This window comes from Marasmius oreades, chromosome 8 (genome assembly GCF_018924745.1).
Source record: "Marasmius oreades isolate 03SP1 chromosome 8, whole genome shotgun sequence".
NCBI lineage: Eukaryota > Fungi > Basidiomycota > Agaricomycetes > Agaricales > Marasmiaceae > Marasmius > Marasmius oreades.
In genome coordinates, this window is record NC_057330.1 from 1,783,148 (window position 1) to 1,807,385 (window position 24,238).

The following is a 24,238-nucleotide window of genomic DNA, read 5'->3' on the forward strand; positions in this document are numbered from 1 at the left end:
CTTCAATCTGGTCAAGGACGGGTTGCCGGCGTTACATTCTTCTACGCTGGCCAGCTACATCCGTGCGATTTCAAGGGAACTCAACTAAATTACTTGATTTATTGATACCGATGGCGTAACAACTTTCAGCTCCCTTATGCTTCGTAATCCCGAGGTAGGCTCAAATTTCCCAGAGGCTTAACATTTAACTACAGTTCTCGGCTACTCGAGGATTAGCGTTCCAACCTTCAGCATGTTTCTCCTGGCAGATGGTTCGCGCGACCTGCAGCCCAGTATAGACAGCAGGTATGGAAGTGCCTTTATTGGCTTGATCCTGAGTTCCATGTGCGTCGGTATCATCCCCGCAACCTAGTGGGGGTTTGACTGACTGTTGTGTTTGGTAGATTATATGGCGTCACCATCCTCCAAACGTCAGTATTCAGAGCCCTCTATTGACCTGCCAATGTACACTCACCGCACAAAAGGTACTTTTACTATAGGTAAAATAAAGCGTACTGAATGATGTTGGGTGCTGGCTGAGAAGGGTGTTCATGCCAGAAATTACCCGAAGGATCCCATGTATATCAAAATTATGGTGCGTTTCCTGTCACTGAAGGCTGCTGTCTTTGCTACAGGCGCGTCTCTCTAGGTGTTCTTCGTGTGGTATGCCCGTCAAATCTGTCAGGTAATCCTCTTTACGACTTCTGCATAGGTTATGGGACACCCTCCATCTGGTGCTTTGCACGATCGCCATGTATTGGTGAGCGAGCTCTTACTACGCGTCCGAGGATTGGGAATAACACTCAACTTTACCTGGTCAGGTATCTTATAACCAATTTCAATAACTCGCAAGCATTAATGGAGTTGACATGGTGCGCTTTGATATGTCAAGTACAGACAATGGTCCTCATCGATGCTTTTTTTCAGGAGTATGGAGGTAGGGATCCTCGCATATTTAAGTGACCTGCATCGTCGCTAACGGGAACCGTGTCGTGTTAGCTCCAAACCGACTGCAACGTAACCTGCCATGATTACTGTATTGGTGTTTTTTCTGATAAGTACCTTTCTAGGGCATGGTCGCCTTGATAGTCCAATGGTTTGATTTTTTTCTCGTGATTCCTGGCAAGACGAAGTGTTTGATCCATCACCCGTCCAGTTTCTTTGCAAGGCGCGTTTGGCTACGTGGGTAGTCACTGTTTGGTGTGCGGGATTTCGTGATCCTGATATTTCAGCAGTGTCGCAGAACGTATATCTTGTGTCAGCGATTGTAAGGATTATTTCGGGCCTTTTTTGTCATCCCACTCAGGGTCACCGTCGATGTTAGGTCCTATTATCATGTGTTCACTTTGGTATGTGTTTTAGTTATTTCGTACCAAAAAGATGAAAGTCGAGTCTTCAAACTAATGACTCGGCATTGTATAAGGTCTCGGAATCGGTATGTTATTCACATATTCCGCTTCGCGCGCTGATCGTGTTTGATAGTTTTCACCGTTTCCAGGTAGGATTAGCAAGAACTTTCACGTTCCTGGTCACTCAATCTCTTCCAGTTTTCAGCTCCCTTCGGTGTTTGGATTTAGGCGGTTGGTTGTGAGTACCGTTAACCGTCTTAACTTCCGGATCGCTCAATCAACACGGGTAGTGGGTTACCAGCGCTGGGATCGGGAGTGCCGCAGCCGCGGATATTCTTATTGCTGTCTCGCTTTGCTACTACCTCTCTCAGAGCAGAACAGGATTTAAAAGGTATGCGTCGGATGGCATATTCAGAACCGATTGATTCATGCCTTTTTAGGACGGACTCATTGATTTCGACCTTGATCATTTACACACTGACAACCGGCCTCATGACAAGGTATTCGTTATACCTTGTGAATGCAATCGTACTCACAATGAACCCAGTGTCATTGATATTGTCATTGTCATAACGGTACGGACAAACATTTCGCCATTTTTTTCACAAGTCGTTTGATTCACTAGATAGTTCACTACAATGCCAACAAATTACGTCTGGCTAGCGTTCTTCTGGATAGTGGGACGATGTAAGCCTTTCAAATTCCGAGAACCTCATTTGTTCTGGTCTGATCATGCCGTCCGGCTGACTGTAGGTTATGTGAACTCTGTACTTGCCGCGTTGAGTATTGTTTGTTCTCACAGATTCAGCCACTAAAAACAAGCTTTATCGTAGCCTAAATAGCCGTGATTCCCTTCGAGGCCGTGTGGCGGCACGGGAGGGTAGTTTTTTACAACTCTCACCGATGACCACCGGCAATGTCACGACACAGATAACGAGACCTCAAACTCAGGTATCGGATTATAGATCTTTGCCTGAAGTGCACAAACCTGCATTGACGGTGAATATACAAACGGACACGGTTATGAAGGCGGATTACTTGGACTCCGTAAGTCTCGACACCCGCTAGAGGACGTTACAGATTCAAAGAACTGCTTTGCTGACTGGTTTTAGCCCGCGAGTGGGACTTCTGCCCCCGCAATTCTTTACAGAAGCGCCCTATGAACGCTTCAGATTCCAAACCACCTTGGCTATTTTGTATGATACCCCGCCTTCCGCAGTGCAACTTTCTCAGACACACGATCGAGTCCTCGGTTTGTCCCGGTCATGAATCAAACGTATAACGCAGCAGTAGTTGATGGGATTTTGTAACATTTAAGGCCTCTTCCTACCGTAGGGACCCTTGGAACTATGAAGAGGCAACAGGACTTGACGAATACAATAGTTTATTAGAAGCTTTGTTTTAAATGGCGTGAACATGTGCCAGTGGCCTGATTCAAACTTCCCACGGTGTCGACGATGGTCAACCTGCGCGACGCCTTACTGAACGGCCTCAAATCCCTACCTGGAACACGCGAATTTCACCTACATGTTCTCGTCTCTTCACCTAGAAAACACAACGGCCTTTACCCCTACGCTCAACCTCGATGCAGGTCCTATCTACAGGACGTTCTGATCCTACTTTCTGAACAATCGACGCCGGATTCACCAAGAGTTTTCGTCACTGCAATCGAAGCATGCGTCTACAACCTCCCGACCACATCGTCCGCGATATTGTATATTTCAAAAGTTGACTCTACTGGCCAAGGCTCTTTCCCCTCACCAACGGCTACACTCGTCATATCGTTCCTTTCGTATTATGCTGATCCTGCGACTAGCCCCATCACAGTCGAAAATCTATGGATTCAGCTCTTTGCTCGAGCTCAGAACCAATATCTCTTTCCCAACTCTTCAGAATTCAGTGGAAAACGGCCATTAAACGACGTGAAGCTATGTGGGTGGTGGAAACGAGTTTACACCAACGTGGTAAACAAGATAACCAACCGCTTGCCTCCGACAGCCTTACTTAAACTGTACTATCTCATTCCCGGATACAGTCAGCTCGAGGCAGATCACTCATTGAATATTGCTGGATCCTTATTCCCACCTCACGATGGTCCTCGGTGGACTTATGGACATCCATTTTCCCAAACCGAGATCCCGTTGCCCTGTTCAATAAATAGGACCGGTTCCGGTACCGAGGACATCGTGTCCTGGAACCTCGGAACCGTTATCCCCTCGTTCGATGATGATCCCAAGTCGCGTTTCATGGACGAGCTTGCACACACCGACAAAGAAGGGCTTAAGTCACCGCCACGAAAACGACCACGAACTGTCTCAAACACTACCGACAACGCTGGAACCATGGGTCCTGTTGCAGACAAGGTCGATTCTGAGAAACCACTTGGAGAGCTGGCAAAGGTCACTCCAGACGAGTTTTGGGAGCGTATGTCATTCAGACAAGAGTGCGTAGCGGGAGCTGTCACTGGGTTTTTTACAATGGTTATTAGGCTTGCGGCCGATTCACAAGGGGGAAATGGGAAGATTGGCAACATCCGGTCAGCGGTCTCACCCCTTGCCCCTCGAGCCGGACAGGTATCTTCGAATTTAAACAAACGGGTCATCGCATCGCTGATGACTGCCGTCGAATTTTCAACACCAGAGCGTGCTATACATGCCACAGAGTCGATTGAAAGTACCATCAAAGGATTGTGTGAAGGTATCACATCCATATCTACGCCAATTTTTAGAGCACCTCGCCCACAGACAGCGAAAATGGAGGGATCTCAGGGCCACGACCCACCAGCAACGTCCTTGGAGCCGCCCAAGACACCTCCCCCTCGTAACAGAAGACTGCCTGACGTATCTCCAAACCCATTTCCGGAGCCCGAGCCCACGTTGGAGACCTACAACTCCTATATTTATGGATCGATATGCGTTAGTAACGCGCCGAAGAGCCAAAATCAGAAAGTTCTCTATGGAGCGAATGAAATGCCATCTGCACCGCAGGTGACTGTCCTGACCGTCCGGAAGAAGAAGAAAAGAGCCGAGTGACCATGACAGTCGGATTGGAGACGATGATTGGATCATGATGGATGCTGGACATGTATGTAGATGGAAAAGATATGAATTGGTGAGGTTCCCGGCGTTTTCAATTGGTCTGACAGACTGATGCTCAATCCTGAATTACTTTATACCGCAAGTGTTGTACTTCAAAGCTCGGCCCCATGACAGACGTCGGGATAAAATGTATTGTGCTCTAAGACCTATGTACTTACACCGGAAAGTTGTGGGCATTGGAAACAGTAGAATACTCGATATAGGGACACCACGTCTGATGTTGCTATGCCAGAAACTGATACACGAAACAACGCTTAAATAAGTATAGGTGGCATTTTGCGGGCAAGCACGCGGTGAGGATGATCGGATTACATACAAGGGGATGCAACACAAGTTCAACTTTTTAATTATCGTCCTTTTTCGCCTCGAGTCCCATCTTGGCGGTTCCATCCATCATCCCCAACAATCAACGGCCATCGTCGTTGACGCACGTCCTTGCCCCCTTTCTCGTCGCCGTCGCCGACGTCGACAACCACCTCGCCCAGCTTCCCCATTTCTCACCGCTGCTGACGACGTTCAATGTCCCTCAAACCTTCCATTCAACCGCACCCTCTTCCTTCACTTCCCTCATTCGCCTCTACCTTTAGCACAAAATCCTTCAACAATCTCGGTTCTGAAGACAACTCTTTGCCTCCGATACAAACCAGGTCCTCCGTTTCTGATTTTAGGCGCGTCAAATCGCCCAACCTTAACTCGCGCCTGCAAAATGGCGACGACTCAACTTCATCACCCGTCGTCGGCAAAAAGCGTGCTCGAATAGACATATCTGCCCCTTCAGATAATGACGAACGGACGGACTCTGAGTGAGTCTTGTTCGGTTTACATTTTTCCTTTTACGCTTTTCTGACTTCATTCCCACTTTGTTCTTCGTTGTATTTTGCTCTCTTGACCTGATTTTCGACAGTCGTAGCTCACCAGGCGTTTCTAACGTGAAGGAAGAACCTGAACAGGATATGCTTGAACCATCGCCGCCTCCTTGTTCTGCAAGGATTGATCCACCCAAGAACTACGACAATACATCTGCACCACCTCCATCCAGTGTCTTACCGTCTCCTCTCAAGAAGCGAAGAGTTACAATCAGCGGCGCGCCCGCGCTCGACACGAATGTCCGAGTTCCAACTGATCAATCGAATTCAACTCCTATATCACCTGTTGTAATTGGCTTCACAATCCAGCGCGATAACCCCTCAGCTGTCGAGCAAGTTCGATCTATGATCTCGGTGAAACAGCAGCAACAAGCCATTATTGAACAGCGCAGAGGCAGCGTCGTTGGACTCGGTTCTCCGGTTGTTGGAGGGAACCCGAATGAACTTCCAGCGTCAGGTTCTGCGAAATCTTCCAACTCGGCAGCACGACCTCGACGTAGCCCTAATACCAGTAGCAATCGACGCCATACCAATGTTTCTGTTCCCCAGTCTCAGCTGGCGGTCAACACCCGGGCTGCCAGTCCGCCGGCTGTCACTGTCACACTATCCCAAACTTCGGGACACCCACCCGCACCAGTTATCTCTGGGCTTCCACAACCATCGTCTGGGACCGCAATTCCTCCTGTCAACGTACCCGCACATTCTCTTCCGCCTCCCCCGATTAGCTTCGCTCGCCGGAGGGCAACTCAACTTGGAGGAAACAAAAAGCCGGCGGATATAGTCATCAGTCCTCGGGAAGCTCATACAAAGGAGCAGCTCGCGCTCTCTATTCAAAGTGCGCCTCCCATCCCTCAGGCTGGTCAGCCTCCTGGAAGATTTCCTATGACCCTTCCCCGACTTCCGTCTGTGATGGGGCCTGGAAACAGTAACGTCAATCGTCTGACTGGTGGGAAAGTACCCCCTACGCCTACAAGGTTTTCTGCACAACGAGGCTCGACATCCAGCGTCGCTCATCCCATTCCTTCGATTGCAGGCGGGCGCTCTCCTCCTAATCACAGCATTGGTGTGGGGCCGACATTGGTTCCTCCCACTCCCAGTGTCTTACACCATCCTGGTTATTCAGGAGAGAAATCCGCTTTTTTGGCGCCGTTCGAAATGTTTTATGATGCACTGAACGATTCTAGGCAACTCAAGACTTGGCTCTCAGAACAGTTACAGCGTTCCAACGCGTTAATGCACAGTCTCACACAGCAGCAGGAAAAATTGAACGAAGTAGTGGACGCGATGGTTGAAAAGAGGGTTAGTGGTATGCGAAACGAAGTGGGATCACTTCGACACAGGGTTGAGGAATTAGAGGACGCTTTACGTGTTGCCAGTCGTCGTCCAAGTGTTGATGGGCTCCCTGTGAAAAGTAAAGGCAAACAACCATTGAGGAATGGTATACCCATGGCGGCAGAGTCATACACATTTCCTCCTGTTCAAATTTCTGGTATTGATAGGGATCGACTGCGACCCGAACCGGAACGACGTGTCCCATCTCCTGGATGGCCAAGCGACAGAGAGAATCTGCCTAGTGGATTAGACCGTGATCGACCTACAGGATCACCAGCTCCTTACGATTCAAGAAGGTTGTCCATATCCGCGTCACGACTTGATCCACCCCGACCGTCTGGGATAGATGGAAGGAGCTCACTAAGGATGGCTTCACCTCAGCAGTCTATTCGAGATATCCCTGGTAATTCGGGTGCAGTTGTTTCAAGCCTCCCTCCTCATCCACCGCCTTCCGGCAATCGACAATCACGCGGAAGAAGGCCATCGATAAATAGGCAGCATTCAGGTTCATTCCGTGGTGGGTTACCTGAGCGACCAGCATCTTCACCGCCCAGGCGAGAAGACCGAAGCCAGAAAGATCCCAGTGGAGATGTCTCAATGGAAACATGAGTGTGATATGGCATGTAGAAGTTGTTACTTTTTCTCTCTTCTGAGCACCGTATTGGACGCAGTCCTTCCTTTGTTTTTCCGTTTTTCATCGTCGCTATCGCTCTCATTCTACATCAGTAAGCACGGACCCTTAGCAGTTTAGTCGCTCTCTACTTAGTCACTTAGTTTTCAGTATTCATCCTCCCTCCCTTTCTCCTCTTGGGCGTTTCATCCGTGGATTTTTCGTACCTTACTTTTCTTCTCCGCTCAATATGCCACATTTTAGTCGTCAGTTTCTATATTTCTGTTTGTCTGCAGTCTTCTCGTTGTCTCCTTCAGGTTTCATTATATGTACTTTATACTCTATCGGCAATGTATCACGACTTCTCTACCTCCTTCTGTTCCATGTTCTTTTTACTGGCCTGTTTACTTTTGCGTTTTCGTTTACATTTTTTTTTGTCGAGGCTGTCGGCGAATCCGAATCCGAATCACATACAGTTACCGTTAAAAGCCGGGCAGGTGTTTTCGTCCATTAGAAGAGGGATTTTCAGGTGAGGCAACTTCACACACGCATTGAAGTGGGAAAGGCCGTACGTCTCCAGTACGACTTTCATTCAGTACAGGGTAACAACATACGTCTCTAGTGGTATCAATCAAACTTTGGTAAAACAATTATTTCTCAAACTTTAAGCCTGGCCACGGAGTTTTCTGGCGGCGTCGTCATTGGGCGTCGCGTTCCCGAAACCACAACCGCCATCACGTTCTTGTGCAATAATGGCACCAGCACACTTGCCACTTTTGAATCCACAGCAGCCGGATGCACATTCACCGTCGTTGGCGCAAGTTCCAGTTATGAACTGGGTACCAGGAGCCTTGCCGCTTCCAGCAGCAGCGCCTCCAGCGCCGTTGTTAGCAGGTGGGGCTGCTGGGGGTGCTGCACCTCCTGCGGGAGCGGCTGGGGCCTGACCACGGAGTTTTCTGGCGGCGTCATCATTGGGCGTCGCGTTCCCGAAACCACAACCGCCATCACGTTCTTGTGCAATAATGGCACCAGCACACTTGCCACTCTTGAATCCACAGCATCCAGAGGCACAATCGGCATCGCCGTTGCAAGTCCCAGTGATAAACTGTGTTCCTTGGCGAACTTCTAGAGAGCGAGCTTGGCCACGGAGTTTTCTAGCAGCGTCGTCGTTGGGCGTCGCGTTTCCAAAACCACATCCACCGTCGCGCTCTTGTGCAATGATGGCACCAGCACACTTGCCACTTTTGAATCCACAGCAGCCGGATGCACATTCACCGTCGTTGGCGCAAGTTCCAGTTATGAACTGGGTACCAGGAGCCTTGCCGCTTCCAGCAGCAGCACCTCCAGCGCCGTTGTTAGCAGGTGGGGCTGCTGGGGGTGCTGCGCCTCCTGCGGGAGCGGCTGGGGCCTGACCACGGAGTTTTCTGGCGGCGTCATCATTGGGCGTCGCGTTCCCGAAACCACAACCGCCATCACGTTCTTGTGCAATAATGGCACCAGCACATTTGCCACTCTTGAATCCACAACATCCGGAGGCGCAATCGGCATCGCTCTTGCAAAGACCAGTGATAAACTGTGTTCCTTGGCGGCGGAGGACGGCGCCAGAGACGACTGAATAGACATGAGTAAAAACACCGAGACAAGATAATATTGACCACGACTCACGTTGAATAGAAACGAGAGCAAGCAGGAGAGAGAGTTTGGCGACCATTGCGTTATTTGGGGAAAAGTTCGGAAGTGACGATACGAATGAGAGTAATGAAGATGCACAGAGGCTCTGCCTTGTGAAAAGTATGAAAGAGAGACTGTAGAGAAGGACGATGCAATCGCTGGGGGTCAAAGGGCAGCAACCCAGGTCCTTTTATACCGTTCTACTACTTAACCCATCAGTTTCATCAAAGTTTCATCGGGTAAGCCATATGGAATGGTCACTGCAAAGCGATGTTGGCGAGTTCGAGCGGTAAACCGTCGCCATAGCGGTTGGTCTAGAGGCGTGGGGGTGGTGGGGAAACCGGAAGAAAGTTAAGCGCTCTTGCGGTCATGATGAACCACAGTGGCCTCACGTACAGGCCCTTTCTTCGCCGCTCATTCTCACTGAATCGTCCTGCAAATCGTTTACTTCTCTATGGTGCATCAACCCCCAACGGCAAAAAACCAGCAATCTTTCTGGAGGAGCTCCGTGCTGCGTACGGTCTCGAATATGAGTGAGTACTTAAATAATCCGGATTCCTCTACTTTCCCTTACAACGGTTCTCGAAAGGAAATACAAGATAGAACTCTCGAAAAACGTCCAAAAAGAACCATGGTACATCAAATTGAACCACAATGGCCGCATCCCCACCCTTGTCGACGGTTTGAGGAATAATTTTACAGTGTTCGAGTCGATGGCTATTCTGCTCTATTTGGCCAATCATTATGACAAGGACCGCAAATTTTCATTCGACCCCTCTTCCCAGGCTAATGAGTACAGCGAGGCAGTACAGTGGATGGCTTGGGCTGTTCGTGATGCTTTCTTTCAATATCTTGAGCTGTCATTGAATTGATCTTAGCACGGAGGACTCGGACCAATGTCAGGACAGGGTACGTGTACAACATCGCCATCACAACGCGCAAATCACCAAGTATGTGTCCAGCTAGTCACTTTAGGAATGCCGCTCCGGAAAAGTTGCCATATGCTATAGAACGTACGCACATCGACTCGACGGTTGCAATTGCTTTTCCAAACGGATAATTTTGCAGGGTACATGGATGAAATGAAGAGACTGTACGGTGTCCTCGAAATACGACTTGCCCAGCGAGACTGGCTTGCAGGACCTGGAAGAGGGACCTATTCCATCGCAGACGTGAATGCTTGGCCATGGTTCGTCTTTTTTTCGGTGCTCGAAAGACCCCCTTTGGTTTTGACGTCTGTCCGTGTATGCAGGGCTGCAGGACATCCCTTCGCTGGCTTTGACTCTTTCGATGAGTGGCCGAACTTGCAGGTAATGAATGGCTGAGTTATCCCTTTAGGTTCCCTACTCAACTCCAACTTTGTTCAGAAATGGTTCAATAGAGTTTCCGAGAGATCACAAGTTCAATCAGGACTCCAAGTGTTTTGACAAGGCGGTGAACAAGTTCTCATTAATAGACCATGCACCTCTCCTGTTTCATAACCACGCGTAGATTTTCGATTGCTAATGTAGTATGCTACAATTGTACTTTCGTCGAGAATAGAATGGGACGGCGGGATTAATGTACAACAATGGCTGGATGGTTTACTTTCTCTTCGTAAAAGTCAGTGGAACGCGGACTGGGCTGTAGAAGAACTGGTAAGTCAAGTGCATTTTGAGGCGAAAAAAGGTCATGTCACGTACGTAAGAGTGATTCCAAACTCTGCCTTCAATACACGGTTTTTCCGTTGCTCGAATGTTTCATGCTTGAATTCAAGCTCCTCTGTTACAGAGACTCTGTAATGCTTTATGAGAATCGTAAGGATTGCTACAGATTCGATTTCGCTAAATCTTGGAAAGGGAAAAGGAAAGACATCAGTTCTCAGAAAGGTTTACAGCGGTAAGAAGATGCCTTCTCCCAATGCAAGATCGAGCGCCTGTCGTGGAAAGATCGAGGATTGGTGAAATCAGCAAAGGGAAAAGAAGGATTACTCACCGACACTAAAAGGGATAAATGCATCCCTAGACCAATCTCCGAGGAATCTCTCCGGCAGGAACTCGTACGGGTCTTTCCAATAGCGGGCTATACATAAAGGATGATCCTATATCATAATTCAGTTTCATATTCAGACGAAATCATACGCACGGTTGTAGTGAGCGCCTGTGGTGTGAAGGACGATGTACGTTTCCTTCGTAACAGGTATGGATCTGGTTTCGCCTTCCTCGTTGGATACTACAATGGTGGTGTCCTCGCTGCTCTGCTTGGGAACTCCGACTACCTAAAAGGATACACTGGGGTAAGGACATGTTCAAATCTGCGTGTGGAAGTAAGGAAATTTCACCGAGGGGAATAAACGGAGGGTCTCATAGATGACGCTGGCGATCCCAAAAGAGGGCCTTCGTCAATCGATGGACTTCTCGAATGTGATAATGACACTCACGCCAATGATCTCGTGAGCGCAGGCATGTCGGCATAAGTCTACAAATGTCAACAATGAGGAAGAGGCATTTCCTTGAAGAAAATTTACTCACCGGAAGTCTATCGGGACATATAGACATGATATGCTGATATAATTTCTCTTGTTCATCTTGATGTAATGCCAAAAGGCCAAAGGAAAAGCAGAGGGTGTGAGAAGTCGTCTGTGGGATTCAAATCAGTCGATAATCAAAAGCCCAGAAAAAGTACAGATAATACTTCGTGTCCGGCCAGTAGGAAGATAAAAATGTTACCTAACAAAAACAGGAGTCAGGGAAGAAACTAGATAACGGTATGGTGTGGGTGTTTACTTATGAGCTCGGAGTCATCTAGCTTGAGAATTCCACTTCCATCCACGTTATTGGCCTCGATAAGATTGTTGAATAAACTAGCATTCTCAATCTCAGCGTATGCCAATGACTTTCGTTGCATGACTTCTTGCATGTAGAGCTGATTTCGCCCACGATTAGCTACTAATCCTGTACCGTCTTCGGACATACCTTAAGCTCATCGAATGCCAACCTAACCTTCCGGATGCGTTTCGTAAGGTTCGGAAGCCAGTCCGGTAGCACTACCTTCAGGAAGACGTTTCGAGAGACGACCTGAAATGTCTCTTCGAATGATAGCTCATGTCCCTCGGGGACCGAATGATTGTCACACCAAGACATTCGTTTTCCAAAGCCTGAAGGAGATGTTAGTCTAGGAACCAATGTGCAAACGAAAAAGATTGACTGGCGGCAGATATCACCCGGAGCCCGAACTGCATAAAGACAAGGGTAGATGTCACAGACAAGACCTTCGCAAAGATATTTTCCACACACCTGCAAAGCCGTATCTACAAAGTTGTCAATGGAGATTTCTTCCGCTGACTTCCAGATTTCATCGAAGAATTCCATCAACATATGAACACTCTCATCCCACACAAGCTGGTTATTTCTCTGCTCGGGTGTCATTAACCCTCCAGACGTAAGTTCGGGCTAGGATTCACCTCAGAGAAGGCTGGCGATGCAACCTTACGGTACTTCTTCCACGAGTCCCCTTCGGAAACGATAATGTTCTCCCCAAATACCTCGAGAGCTTTATACTGCCCCAGAGGTTTCGGGAACGTTGTCCGTTTGGCGCCAATTTCCTATGTATGGGTAGGTGGTAGTAAAAACGTGAATGGAAATGCACCCACCTTGAGGGCTTTAGGATCAGCCACTGTGTATGTGACTTGAACGTGAGGCCAAAATGATATCTGAATTGAAACGATATCGTTGAGAACCGAGTAGAGACCAGAGGTTAGTAAGTACCGCAGCGCTGATATCCCAGCCGTGAGGTTTGTACACTTGAAAGGTGCCGACAGGATCAATCATGAGATCTGCTCTCAAAATGAATTTACTGACGATCATGCTTCCTCAACCAAAAATTGAAGTGCCCAAGCGCGAAACGGGTACTGGTGTTGAAAAGCTTTGACAAAGCTGTCTCGTTGCCGAGGAATGTGACAAAAGTCAATATATCGCTGAGTGAAATTGTCAATATGATCCACTATCCTGCAATTTTTGAACCTACTTGACGGATTCACGGGTGCGAGAGTACACCACGTAGACATGCAAAAGATACGCCGTCAGTAGGATGGCGAGAAGGGTCAGAGCGTCGATAATCATGTTGAATCCGATATAGATGTGAGTGGGGTCGGGGAAAGAAATCGAAAACCCAAGCACGAAGGATCCATGTACTTACTGGCAGTCATCCGGAGTAATCTGTGGGTTATGATGGGAAATCGATTTGTTGGGCGTACATGAGTTGTACATGAGTTGTACATGAGCCGTTATTATCTGACCTGATTGCTTGCTTAGTGCTTGGACGTGTCTCGGGTGGGCGCCATGATCATGAGGTGTTTTTGGTATTCGCCTATTTCTCCCATTTAACAACATGTTGGTGGCCACATGAGGCGTTCACTAATGATTTCCGGGTCGACGTGCGCTGGCGTACAAAATGTACTCGCCGCAACACGACTTGTTGTTGCTCACTTCGATGTCAGTCTGTAATGTGGGTTTTTCATGTTGTCTCTTTCGATCCTCCTTCAGGCCTTCCTGCCACTGTCGATAGCGCGTAGAACAATATAAACGGCGTGTCTGGCCTTCTAATCTGCTCAGAACTGGAGGCATGACGAGAGTCAACAATAAGAGCTGGATAGAAGGTGTAGTAACGCGCCTCAAAATCAACGGCGCGTCGCCCAGTGCATGTCATCCAAAATCAACCATTGACTGAAAAGCTTCAATGTCATCGAATTACAGCGCGAAAAAAAAACTGAGATACATGAGCTCTAGATAGAAGCGTCGAGTATGCCAGAATTCAGACGATTTGACTGAAGGAAGCAGCTACGAGGCAGAAATGTTACAAGGTCGAGGAGGGGAATCAGCGAAACACAAAATTGCAAACACATACAAACACCGACAGGAGCCCAAATGCGAACCTCTAGAATTCAATGTACGATTTAAATGCGGGCGTATGTAGTGAGGCGGCGGCTTTGACCGGCGGTAACCCGAAGCCGTGGAAACATTTATGTGAAACAAGTTCTTGACCACGATGTCGACGTTGCTGCAGCGTCGACTGACTTCCCTCATAGTCCCTCATACTCGCTGTTATCCTGGAAAATACCCTCGTCCCAAACCGGGGACTTCAGAACGACCTCCATATCGAGCACCAGATCCCCTCATAGACAACCCAGCAGCGACCATCACTTCACTTCCTGAAGACGACTTAACCTTCATCCATCGACCGCCTCCTACTTCACCTTCACCGTTATCCTACACAACAAATCCTGTATCTCCACTTCTTCAGCCGAAGGCATCATCAACAAACGGCCCTCTTCCACCGCTCATAAGACCATCAGCAGACAAACCTCCTCTCCCTCGCGTCCCCGACGAAGTTGTAGCTAAAATACGACAACTACGACTATCAAATCCAGAAAAATATACTCGAGGACGCCTTGCTAAGGAATTCGGAGTTACGCAACACTTTGTTGCCTTAATTGCTGCCACAAAAAAATCGAAACGAAAGGAACTCGTTTCCCAGAGAGACGTGTTACACGCGGCGAGTAGAGCCAAATGGAGTGATAAGAAGAAGTTGGTTGAGGATATCAGGAAAAAACGGCGGACTTACTGGTAACCTTCGTGAGATCTCACTAGGTCGGTTCAGTGTTCCTACTCGTTCCGACTCTCTAACTGAATGCATTCACAGACATTTCGCAGTATCCGATGTTAGTCTCGTACACTACCCTAATTGGAGGATGAAAGCTCTGAGACTTGTGATACTTCCGCTTCAAGAAATAATAGGACATGCATTGATCCTCATTGTCCCGATCCTTAATGGTGCCACTCGAAGAATACCCCACTTGAATCTTCCTTTTCGTATTTGTTTTCACATGCAATAGACTTGCTGCGACTGAACTGTGTCTCCTGTCCCTGACTTTCTACTGGCTGGGGTAGGTATAAAGTCTGAGCGGGCCTCAGCAAACTTCGCAACCCCCCACTTTGACGAAAATATGTCTGTCGCTGTGTTAAATCCAGTATCTATTTCTACATCTGTGCCAACTGCCGTGCAGTTTCCTCCTCACCTCACGGACACAGATCACCGTCAACGTTGCCTTGAACAGCTTCGTAACAAGACCTCGAACCTAGAGAAGTATACTTTCCTCAACGGCTTGAAGGAGCGAAGCCCAACAATGTTTTACGACATCCTGCTGTCGAACATGATGGAAATAATACCCATTCTTTATACACCGACGGTTTGTTATGCTCTGATCTCTGAGGATGGCCAGTGTGCTCTAACCTTTATTCTCAAGGTCGGAGATGCCTGTTACAATTATTCGCATATCTGGTCTCGTCCAGAAGGTCTATATGTCTCAATTGAGCACAAGGGCCGAATTCGCGACGTCTTACGAACCTGGCCCGCTGGCCCCGCCGCACGTATTGCTGTTGTCACGGACGGTATTTTCTGGTTGCTATTCAATCACGATGCTCTACTCTAATTATCTGCTATCAGGCTCCAGAATTCTTGGGCTGGGTGATCTAGGAGCCAATGGATTACCTGTGAGAAATTTCTTCTAGGTTCGTCTGACTTTGATATTTATTTCTCACCGACCAGATAAGTATCGGAAAGTTGTGAGTATATCTGCACGTCAAAAGAGAGAGACTGAATGGGTGATATTATAGGGACTTGTATATTGCTGGAGCTGGAGTCCGGCCTTCTTCTACGCTTCCAATTTGCCTTGACGTGGGTACCAACACCCAGAAGTTTCTGGATGATCCATTATACATCGGTATACGTCGAAAGCGTCCAGATGTGAAAGAGGTGAGAATCACCTACACAAACCATGGGTAGTACCCTGCTTTACAATATCTCAATAGATGGATGAATTCATGGAGGAATTTATGAGCGCCATGCAGGATGTCTTCCCTGAACTCCTCGTCCAATTCGAAGATTTTTCAACCGACAACGCATTCAAATTCCTCAACGGGTTTCAGAACCGCTATCGTTGCTTCAATGACGACGTCAGTGTTCTCTTCTCGCGTGTCTGCTGCCGCTTTTCTCATGATGGAGCCTAAAACTCCCAGATCCAAGGAACTGGTATGAATGGCTCGCGGACACAATAGCATCGCCAAGCTCACGCGCCACACTTTTTTGCAGGAGCTGTAGTCCTCTCTGGGTTTGTCAATGCTGCGCATTTGGCTTCCGAAGCAAGCGGCATTCCGTTGAAGGACCACAGGATCTTGTTCTTTGGAGCAGGATCTTCGGGCATTGGAGTTGCTAAACAATTACTTTCTTTTTTCCGTGTTCAGGGATTGAGCGAAGAAGACGCCAAGAATAGGATATATGTCAGTTCTGGTTTCTCTTTATTCCTTACGATCAATGCTGATTGGTGTGTGAATCGTAGACTGTGGACTCCAAAGGTCTGATTACTGCGGATCGTGAGGGCTTACAAGAACACAAAAAATGCGAGTAGCTTCAAATCTTCTCTGCCTTAGGACGAAATTGATATTCCGCAACAGATTTCGCTCGAACCGATTATCATGGTCCTCCGTTGAAGAAGTTGGAAGACATAGTGGAATACGTCAAACCTACAGCGTTATTGGGTTTGAGTACACTCTCTGTGAGAATCCTCCGTATGTTTGCGTTGTTTTGTGTCCTGACTATTCTTCAACGATGTATAGAAAGCTTTCACGGAGGACGTAGTAAAATTAATGGCCCGCTTCAATAAACGTCCTATCATCTTTCCCTTGTCAAACCCTGTCTCACTAAGTGAAGTCGACTTCGCTGATGCGATAAAATGGTGGAGAACATTCTTTCACTTCAATAACTTTAATTGATCAATCGCACAGGACAAATGGCTCGGTTATTTTCGCATCTGGTAGTCCCTACGAGCCGGTGCGGGACCAATCTACGGGAAAGGTTTACGAAGCCGGGCAAGGAAACAATATGTACATGTTCCCTGGAATAGGTCTAGGTGCCATCCTATCGAAGGCGCAACACGTCACCGATGGGATGATTGAGCAAGCCTCTCTCGCTTTATCTTCTTGTCTTAAAGAGGATGAGAGGAAGGTGGGCTTAGTGTACCCTCGACTGATTCGTATCCGCGACATTAGCGCGGTCGTGGCGTTGAGGGTGGCTAGGCAGGCTCAGAAAGAGGTGAGAAAACATTTCAGCGAGTGTTAACGTGGAGTGATGCTCACGACTGCAACCCGCAGGGTGTTGACAATAATACCATTTTCCGTAATCTCTCTGACCAGGCGCTCCTTGAATATATCAAGGACAAGATGTGGGATCCAAGTGAATGCTTGACCCGCGGGCGTTTTTAAGTGCACCTCAGCACCTGTGTTCCCAGTGTATGTAACAGTACTCCAAATAGTTGAAACTAGGAAAAATTTCCCGGTAGATTGTCTTCTCCAATTGGTGCTTGAAAGGAAAGTTCTCTGGGTGTACAAATTAAACGAAGCGAGTACGAGCGGGGTTCCCACTTCCGGTGTTATTAGCAGGAGCAGTGGTCAATGACTGATTGTTGCTGCATCGCAATGTAGCAAGTAAAGAGTAGATTAGAGCAGCGAAAAAGATCGTGGAATTCAGCTGCCCTCGTATGTCTTGCTCAGGCTTAGAGACCTGGGAGACGTGCGAAATGTTTGTAACTCGTTGCGAAGCGGGAGGTGGGCTTCCACAAGCCGAAGATAAAGCTTTGAAGGCTTCGATAGTACGCAAGGTGAAAAGTTTCTTCTTTAGCGACGAAGCACTTGGAGCAATCCGCACAGCACAAACATGGCAATTATCAATTGCAAGTTGTCCGTAAGCACTGGCATTGGCAGTGGGCCTACACAAAGAAATTGCGAGAAGCAGGAGTATGGTTTTCAGCGAGTATAAGCATCCCCCCTCTCTTTCATGCTCCGGGTTCATCTTCTAAATATCTATTAGATGGGTTACTATTTAGATGAGGTCTCGCCCAAGAAGTCCCACCGTAAACGAGCACCAGGAGCTTCATTCGGAAGCTCCTGAATGCGAGTGCGGTTGTGTCTCACAAGCTCCCGCCCCTTTGAGCGGGAAGCTGATTCAATGCATCTGTTGGATGTAAACATCCAAGCGGTTGGTCATGGTATACAAGCTCTAGTGTGAGGATAAATACCCCGCTTCGCCATGTAATCTTGAGTCCAGGCTGAGTATCGCACTAGCGAGTTTGAAGCATTGAGGTTGCGACTGACCAGCCGCACATATATTCTCAAGCATCTGTATTCCCATTGATAACCAAACCTCTTGTATTTACACCTCTCAAGGTCCATCTGAAAATTTCAAAGCGATGGTTTACCCCCTGCAGTGTGGGTAGACAGACTAATCCACCGCAACCGCCAGTAGTCCGCATGGGAAGCAAGTAGAACACTTCCTTCACTCGTGAATGCAAAAGGGCCATGCTACACATCACACAAGGCTCGTGAGTAAGGAAAATCGTCCGGGAATTCAAGAGATAGTTGGAACCATTCCGAGAACCAGGGGTTGCGACTCCTTCTACCGGGGTCTGTGGACTTGATTTCTGGACACCTTGATTATCGGCTAGTGCTCGAACAAGGTTGAGCACTGCATGTCGCAAAGGATGTTGTGTTGAAGTCCGTGTGTCACGACCAATAAAAGCACCGTCTTCTTCATGGAAAGTGGGAGGTACATATGCTGCCACCGGAAGCTAGCGAACATTCAACGTTACCTCTGGAAGACGAATGGACAAACTTACTTCACCATCCACGAGTGCGCGTCGAGCTTCTGAAACGGCCCTTCCCATTGCTTCCCAAGCCCAATTGCATTTCCCTCGCGTCCAAGATTCAGGTTCACCTTTCCTCCGCGGAGTATAATGCGTTGGCCAGAATGATGACTTCCACTCGAGGGACGCTGAAGTGAGGGCGGGAGATATAGGAACAGGTATCTGATAGGTTTCCGGAAGCATTATATCATCAGGAAGAGCTGGAGGAATCGGAGAGAGAGATAATAGTAATGTCGCTCTGTCGCCCTGCTTTCGAATTCTCTTCAGATGACCCAGTTCCGGACCATCCAAACCGGTTTTCTTTAGCCACCTAAGTTTTATATAAAACACATGCAAATTAGCAAGTAGGGATGCACATACGTTAATAATGTTGTAATATGGCGTTGATCAGGTATTTCGACCACCCACGCGGGTACTGCAACCGCGGTGCTATGAGTGAAATGTAACCATGATAAAGAGAAATGCCTGCTTACCTGTTCGGATAGATTCCAGAGTTTCCTCTTCCGGCGGTGGCTTGATTCTTGTGAATGGAAGTAGTTCATCCTCCACAATCGCGTCCGAGTCACCACAGAGAAACGGATTTCTGAGGCTTTCAGTTTTAGGTTGCTCCTCATCGATTACGGACAGGCCACCCCACCCGTCATCTACTTCTGAGGGAGAAGATAATGAAGCGTTTGTAGGTTCTGCTTGTTCGAACCAGAGCTCATGGTCATAGAAGATCAGAAGTTCTTCATTCGGTTCGACGTCGTGCGCAGTGTGATAACTTATCGACTCGGTGTCAGAATCCAGAGTGTATGAAACATTGGGCTTATTCGAATGGTTGAAGAGAGAGCCTGGGTGTCAATAGTCATCAATCGAAACTGCACAAGAAAAAATTGAAGCCCAATAGTGACTTAACCAAGACCCAGAGCCAATGCTATGCGCCCATCCTTCCATTGAAACGTGTAATGATCTAGAACAGCATATTGCTTTTCGTACTCGTCCTTTGAGAAAAACAAAACGGGACTAATTTCAATGAGAGTTCCTTGACGGATTGCTTGTGAAGCTGGAACCCGTTCAGACAAACACGATGGTGAAGCTCATTCTGGAAAACATACCGAAGACGCCTCTTCCTTTCCCTGGAGATGAACCGATACGACATGCAGAGGTATCGAGATGGTGTGGCGGGAAGAGAGAAGACATCGTACGTACGTACCGGCATAAACGAGCATCAACGCCAACCTCGTTTGCCGGGAACTACTGACCACGACGGGCACCATTACTTTCCGTTGTCACATTCAACACTGCAACGCTACAGACAATACTCATAAACCAACGCCTCGGATTACGCGACATCAACCAGGATCGACACGTATTGACACGTTTCTTCAAGTTGTTCCCAAGCTTCGAGGGTAATCGTGGTACCGTACATCGAGAATCAGGTTTTTCTCCCGACACAGGGAAAGAGTCAAACGTCGAGATGGGACATCCAGCTGTCGCTCCTCGTCGACTGCCTACTGTTCTACTAGGCGGACTATTACCGGTAGCAGGGTGGTTCATACTACGACCATTCTTGGATCCTGTTCCTCCTCTTCCTGGACTATATACGTCCTTCGGATTCTCAATTTTGGCGTTTTTGGCGGTGCTGTATCTGGTTCCCGCCGTTAAGTCAAATTTTGTCAAGGCAAACCTATATGGAAAGGACCTGCTGAAGATATACGACGATCTTATGTATGGCCGTTTCTAATATCCTTGGGTGTACTCTCACTTTTCGATCTCTTTGTCCAGTCCTGAAAGTCAAGGCGTTGTCTGTGCCGCCGTCTATATCTTGACACTCGTCTGCTTCATCCCGTTCGCCTTTTCCGACGCGTTCGTCTCTACGAAGACTAAGCCCGAAGGAATCTCTATCAATGAATTCCCACTTTACCGAGTGCGTTATTAAGTTGAATCCATCCATTACTGGATAAATTTGACATGACCATTCATCCAGCTTTCCGTCTATCTCTCATCGATTTTGTCGATTTTAATCGCCGCTATACTTGGATTTCTCGATGATGTTTTCGACATCCGTTGGCGACACAAACTACCTATACCCATAATCGCATCAATACCCCTCTTAATGGTATACTTCGCGGAGCGTGGAAATACGAATGTCGTGGTACCTCTTCCTTTGCGGTTCATGTTAGGCTCTCTGGTGAACCTAGGTAAGACTTGCTGTTGATGAATTGTACACTGTGTTCACTTGGTTCTAGGCCCTCTTTACTATGTATATATATCACTCTTGTCTACGTTTTCTACCAACGGAATCAACATCCTTGCCGGCATCAATGCGTCGGAGGTCGGCCAGGCGTTGATCATCGCGCTGTCTGTCATAGTCAACGACTTGTTGTACCTTCCGTTCCCGATAGATTTCCGAATACCGGTCCATCTTCTTGGGAGCCAGATGGAAGTCGAGGTCGGCGGGGTTTGGAGTGCAGGGATGTCTTATGGAAGTCGGGAACTGGTCGAAAGGCATCTCTTCAGCTTGTATTTCATGATGCCTCTCGTGGCTGTATGCTTAGGGTTCATATATCACAATTGGTACGGTTATACCAGTTTCTTGATTCCTATTGACTGGAAGCGTTCCATGACAGGTATCCCGCCCGTGCATTCCCGGGAGACACGCTGTGCTATTTCACCGGAATGACATTTGCCGTCGTCGGCATACAGGCGCATTATTCAAAAACACTACTTTTATTCTTCCTACCTCAGGTTTTCAACTTTCTCCTCTCGTGCCCACAGCTGTTTGGATTAGTGCCTTGCCCGCGACACAGAATACCAAGGTCCGCACATCAGTTTTTTTCCTGTCCGATAGCCTGACATCTGGGTAGATTCGACCGTGATACGAATTTATTACATCCGTCCAAGGCGAAGTTTATTACCCCACCGTCAGGGTTAACGACATTTGTTATACGGGTTTTCTCTGCGCTCGGCCTCGTTAAAATGACGACTGATCCAAAGACCGGGTCAATACTAGAGGTGACGAATCTGACTATTTTGAACTTTTTTCTCGTTCGACTCGGACCTATGACCGAGAAACGACTTGTTCAAGTATTGATGTGTTCACAGGTGGGTAATCTCATGTCTTACGCCACTAGAAGTGGAATATTGATATTCCGAGCGTAGTTTGCTGGGAGTATCTTGGCTTTCGTTGTGCGCTATGGGCTAGCGAGTATAGTTTACGACGGGGACAGAAGGTGAGAGTCTGGATGGCTCTCGACCTGCGGTACTTCCGTGCGTGTTCCCGCTACCCCGAATGATGATATGGTGATCAAGCGCCTTGCGCGGAAAACCGACAAGTCGGAGTAAAGTTTACTTGTACCTACCGGGTATAGAGCGTATATACAGTTGGTTTGCCTTGAGGCTTCCAGAGAGAAAATATTTCGTCGAATCACAAGGCCTGAAGGTGGAGCTTGAGAGTGCGGGTCGGGTGTTTCGTGCGGGGAGCCTTTCTCGATCGGAAACAGGCGGAGGAGAACCGGGTATTCAATCACATGCGAACCCCCGACAAGCGAGGACAGGGGTCCTCGGATTCTTTCAAAAGTGAATTCGTTCGATTCTTTCTTCTGTACCACCACCATCTCCTCTCATCTCCATCTATTCTCGACTATGGCAAACGAGCGAGCCGCATTTGCTGCAGAGGTCAGGCAGATCGAAGAATGGTGGCAGGTATGTTGACCTCCAGTTCTAAAACACTTACCTCCATCGTCTCATGAACGTTGTAGAGCCCTCGTTTTGCCCGAATCAAGCGTCCTTACACTGCTGCCCAAGTCGTTGCGAAGCGAGGAACGCTCCCGATTCAGTATCCTTCCAACTTGATGGCCAAGAAGCTCTGGACTCTCTTAAGCGAACACGCTAAACGTGGAACACCTTCTCATACATATGGAGCGTAAGTATCGTGTCGTATTATTCACTGGCGGAATGAGATTTTGACGTTCCACGGCAGTCTTGACCCGGTGCAAGTTACACAAATGGCAAAGTACCTCGAAACCGTCTACGTCTCCGGATGGCAATGTTCTAGTACCGCGTCCAGCACTAATGAGCCAGGACCGGATCTTGCTGGTGGGTACCGTACTTTGATCGATTGTCCGGTTGAGGTATTCATATCTATGTATTAGACTATCCTTCCAATACCGTACCTAACAAGGTCGAGCACTTGTTTATGGCACAATTGTTCCACGACCGCAAGCAGCGTGAGGAACGGAGCAAGATGTCAGAAGCCGAACTTGTCAAAACACCTATTATTGACTATCTTCGCCCTATCGTCGCTGACGCTGACACCGGCCATGGCGGTCTTACCGCTGTCATGAAGCTTGCAAAGATGTTTGCAGAAAAGGGTGCCGCTGGTATTCACGTTGAAGATCAGGCTGCCGGAACGAAAAAGTGCGGACATATGGCGGGAAAAGTACTGGTTCCTATCCAGGAGCATATCAACAGACTGGTGGCCATTCGCCTTCAATTCGATATCCTGGGAGTGGAGAATTTTGTCGTCGCACGTACAGATTCCGAAGCCGCCACTCTCATCACAACAAACATCGACGATCGAGACCATGCCTTCATCCTAGGTTCCACCAACTCCAGTCTTCCTCATCTCAACAAATTGATGGCTGATGCTGAGAGAGCCGGCAAAAACGGAGAACAGTTGCAAGCTATCGAGGATAAATGGATAACAGAAGCCAATCTGCAGACGTTCCCGGTCGCACTTAGCAACGCTTTGAGCAAGCAAGGTGCAACTTCTGCCAACATTCAAAAGCTCCAGTCGCGTATAGCGCATATCTCCTACCCGGAGGCAGTCGCGATTGCACAAAAGGAGTTTGGTTTAAAGAGTGTTCCTCACTGGGACTGGGACAGCCCCAGGACTCGAGAGGGCTATTACCGCTACCAGGGAGGAACACAATGTGCTATCAACCGGGCGGTTGCTTTCGCTCCATATGCGGATCTTCTTTGGATGGAGACCAAGAAACCGATTCTCGCTCAAGCCCAGGAATTCGCTGCTGGAGTCCATGCTGCACACCCAGGACACTGGTTGGCGTACAACCTGAGCCCTTCGTTCAATTGGGATGCCGCCGGTCTTAACGAGAGGGATATGGAAGCGTACGTTTGGGAGCTGGGCAAGCTGGGCTTTGTGTGGCAGTTCATCACGGTTTGTTGATGTCGATATCTTGAAAGGAGCAATTGCTGATGTTTTTCTCATTCTGCAGCTCGGAGGGTTGCATTCGAATGGTTATATCTCTGACTTGTTCGCTAAGGAATTCGCAAAAACTGGTATGAAGGCGTACGTGACGCTGATCCAGAGAAAAGAGAGAGAGCTTGGCACGGATGTCCTCACCCATCAGAAGGTAAGCTTCTAGCATTTCATGACCATGTAGGTTGTGCTAATCATCACCGGAATGAAACAGTGGAGTGGCGCAGAATACGCGGACAATATGATCAAGACCGTTACTGGTGGTGTTTCTTCCACCGCCGCAATGGGTGCTGGGGTCACAGAGTCGCAGTTCGGTGGGCCAAAACTTTGAGGGACGTCTAGATAACTTGTAATAGACTAGCCACACTGTACCAGTATTTTTTTTTTCGCTCTACAT

The 24,238-nt window shown here is 48.1% G+C and overlaps 12 protein-coding genes across 12 annotated transcripts; 8 read left to right on the plus strand and 4 right to left on the minus strand.

Annotated features, from left to right (window-relative positions):
• Positions 1 to 848: 848 nt before the first annotated feature.
• E1B28_012527 (uncharacterized protein) lies at positions 849 to 2,491 on the plus strand (the record flags this gene model as incomplete). The annotated part of the gene is made up of 16 exons (XM_043157648.1): positions 849 to 851; positions 907 to 916; positions 979 to 996; positions 1,050 to 1,075; positions 1,136 to 1,246; positions 1,304 to 1,328; positions 1,403 to 1,414; positions 1,462 to 1,477; positions 1,527 to 1,566; positions 1,619 to 1,719; positions 1,769 to 1,828; positions 1,876 to 1,903; positions 1,958 to 2,015; positions 2,082 to 2,106; positions 2,162 to 2,375; positions 2,441 to 2,491. 16 exons carry the CDS (start codon positions 849 to 851, stop codon positions 2,489 to 2,491), a joined length of 798 nt encoding a protein of 265 aa, XP_043005016.1.
• A 282-nt stretch (positions 2,492 to 2,773) lies between these two features.
• On the plus strand, positions 2,774 to 4,680 carry E1B28_012528 (uncharacterized protein). Its single transcript, XM_043157649.1, has 2 exons — positions 2,774 to 4,439; positions 4,510 to 4,680. The coding sequence occupies exon 1, from the start codon at positions 2,786 to 2,788 to the stop codon at positions 4,358 to 4,360; it is 1,575 nt and encodes a 524-aa protein (XP_043005017.1). The 5' UTR covers positions 2,774 to 2,785; the 3' UTR covers positions 4,361 to 4,439; positions 4,510 to 4,680.
• An 88-nt stretch (positions 4,681 to 4,768) lies between these two features.
• Positions 4,769 to 7,727, plus strand: E1B28_012529 (uncharacterized protein). The gene is made up of 2 exons (XM_043157650.1): positions 4,769 to 5,229; positions 5,331 to 7,727. The coding sequence occupies exons 1-2, from the start codon at positions 4,946 to 4,948 to the stop codon at positions 7,231 to 7,233; spliced, it is 2,187 nt and encodes a 728-aa protein (XP_043005018.1). The 5' UTR covers positions 4,769 to 4,945; the 3' UTR covers positions 7,234 to 7,727.
• On the minus strand, positions 7,728 to 9,242 carry E1B28_012530 (uncharacterized protein). The gene is made up of 2 exons (XM_043157651.1): positions 8,900 to 9,242; positions 7,728 to 8,845 (listed from the first exon to the last, which is right to left on the minus strand). The coding sequence occupies exons 1-2, from the start codon at positions 8,943 to 8,945 to the stop codon at positions 7,899 to 7,901; spliced, it is 993 nt and encodes a 330-aa protein (XP_043005019.1). The 5' UTR covers positions 8,946 to 9,242; the 3' UTR covers positions 7,728 to 7,898.
• Positions 9,243 to 9,260: 18 nt separating this feature from the next.
• On the plus strand, positions 9,261 to 10,435 carry E1B28_012531 (uncharacterized protein). The gene is made up of 7 exons (XM_043157652.1): positions 9,261 to 9,438; positions 9,495 to 9,732; positions 9,784 to 9,814; positions 9,868 to 9,918; positions 9,974 to 10,094; positions 10,158 to 10,215; positions 10,273 to 10,435. Exons 1-7 carry the CDS (start codon positions 9,275 to 9,277, stop codon positions 10,330 to 10,332), a joined length of 723 nt encoding a protein of 240 aa, XP_043005020.1. The 5' UTR covers positions 9,261 to 9,274; the 3' UTR covers positions 10,333 to 10,435.
• On the minus strand, positions 10,417 to 13,776 carry E1B28_012532 (uncharacterized protein). The gene is made up of 19 exons (XM_043157653.1): positions 13,661 to 13,776; positions 13,556 to 13,608; positions 12,911 to 13,499; positions 12,745 to 12,860; positions 12,652 to 12,686; positions 12,537 to 12,596; positions 12,348 to 12,488; positions 12,181 to 12,297; positions 12,092 to 12,119; positions 11,860 to 12,041; positions 11,671 to 11,809; positions 11,579 to 11,613; positions 11,416 to 11,523; positions 11,325 to 11,362; positions 11,226 to 11,259; positions 11,030 to 11,162; positions 10,880 to 10,966; positions 10,588 to 10,820; positions 10,417 to 10,528 (listed from the first exon to the last, which is right to left on the minus strand). Exons 3-18 carry the CDS (start codon positions 13,003 to 13,005, stop codon positions 10,759 to 10,761), a joined length of 1,410 nt encoding a protein of 469 aa, XP_043005021.1. The 5' UTR covers positions 13,006 to 13,499; positions 13,556 to 13,608; positions 13,661 to 13,776; the 3' UTR covers positions 10,417 to 10,528; positions 10,588 to 10,758.
• An 80-nt stretch (positions 13,777 to 13,856) lies between these two features.
• E1B28_012533 (uncharacterized protein) lies at positions 13,857 to 14,794 on the plus strand. Its single transcript, XM_043157654.1, has 2 exons — positions 13,857 to 14,532; positions 14,585 to 14,794. Exon 1 carries the CDS (start codon positions 13,931 to 13,933, stop codon positions 14,510 to 14,512), a length of 582 nt encoding a protein of 193 aa, XP_043005022.1. The 5' UTR covers positions 13,857 to 13,930; the 3' UTR covers positions 14,513 to 14,532; positions 14,585 to 14,794.
• A 94-nt stretch (positions 14,795 to 14,888) lies between these two features.
• On the plus strand, positions 14,889 to 17,202 carry E1B28_012534 (uncharacterized protein; the record flags this gene model as incomplete). Its single annotated transcript, XM_043157655.1, has 13 exons — positions 14,889 to 15,131; positions 15,189 to 15,333; positions 15,389 to 15,435; positions 15,491 to 15,507; positions 15,559 to 15,697; positions 15,754 to 15,897; positions 15,961 to 15,973; positions 16,034 to 16,221; positions 16,281 to 16,314; positions 16,396 to 16,496; positions 16,558 to 16,676; positions 16,726 to 17,032; positions 17,092 to 17,202. 13 exons carry the CDS (start codon positions 14,889 to 14,891, stop codon positions 17,200 to 17,202), a joined length of 1,608 nt encoding a protein of 535 aa, XP_043005023.1.
• Positions 17,203 to 17,329: 127 nt separating this feature from the next.
• Positions 17,330 to 17,788, minus strand: E1B28_012535 (uncharacterized protein; the record flags this gene model as incomplete). Its single annotated transcript, XM_043157656.1, has 1 exon — positions 17,330 to 17,788. One exon carries the CDS (start codon positions 17,786 to 17,788, stop codon positions 17,330 to 17,332), a length of 459 nt encoding a protein of 152 aa, XP_043005024.1.
• A 276-nt stretch (positions 17,789 to 18,064) lies between these two features.
• Positions 18,065 to 19,859, minus strand: E1B28_012536 (uncharacterized protein). Its single transcript, XM_043157657.1, has 6 exons — positions 19,736 to 19,859; positions 19,537 to 19,683; positions 19,112 to 19,471; positions 18,999 to 19,053; positions 18,612 to 18,948; positions 18,065 to 18,563 (listed from the first exon to the last, which is right to left on the minus strand). The coding sequence occupies exons 1-6, from the start codon at positions 19,818 to 19,820 to the stop codon at positions 18,108 to 18,110; spliced, it is 1,440 nt and encodes a 479-aa protein (XP_043005025.1). The 5' UTR covers positions 19,821 to 19,859; the 3' UTR covers positions 18,065 to 18,107.
• A 238-nt stretch (positions 19,860 to 20,097) lies between these two features.
• On the plus strand, positions 20,098 to 21,857 carry E1B28_012537 (uncharacterized protein; the record flags this gene model as incomplete). The annotated part of the gene is made up of 7 exons (XM_043157658.1): positions 20,098 to 20,348; positions 20,406 to 20,547; positions 20,608 to 20,821; positions 20,870 to 21,197; positions 21,251 to 21,439; positions 21,488 to 21,725; positions 21,783 to 21,857. 7 exons carry the CDS (start codon positions 20,098 to 20,100, stop codon positions 21,855 to 21,857), a joined length of 1,437 nt encoding a protein of 478 aa, XP_043005026.1.
• A 408-nt stretch (positions 21,858 to 22,265) lies between these two features.
• ACU7 (Isocitrate lyase) lies at positions 22,266 to 24,172 on the plus strand (the record flags this gene model as incomplete). The annotated part of the gene is made up of 6 exons (XM_043157659.1): positions 22,266 to 22,325; positions 22,382 to 22,545; positions 22,603 to 22,718; positions 22,775 to 23,799; positions 23,858 to 23,995; positions 24,056 to 24,172. The coding sequence occupies 6 exons, from the start codon at positions 22,266 to 22,268 to the stop codon at positions 24,170 to 24,172; spliced, it is 1,620 nt and encodes a 539-aa protein (XP_043005027.1).
• Positions 24,173 to 24,238: the final 66 nt, after the last annotated feature.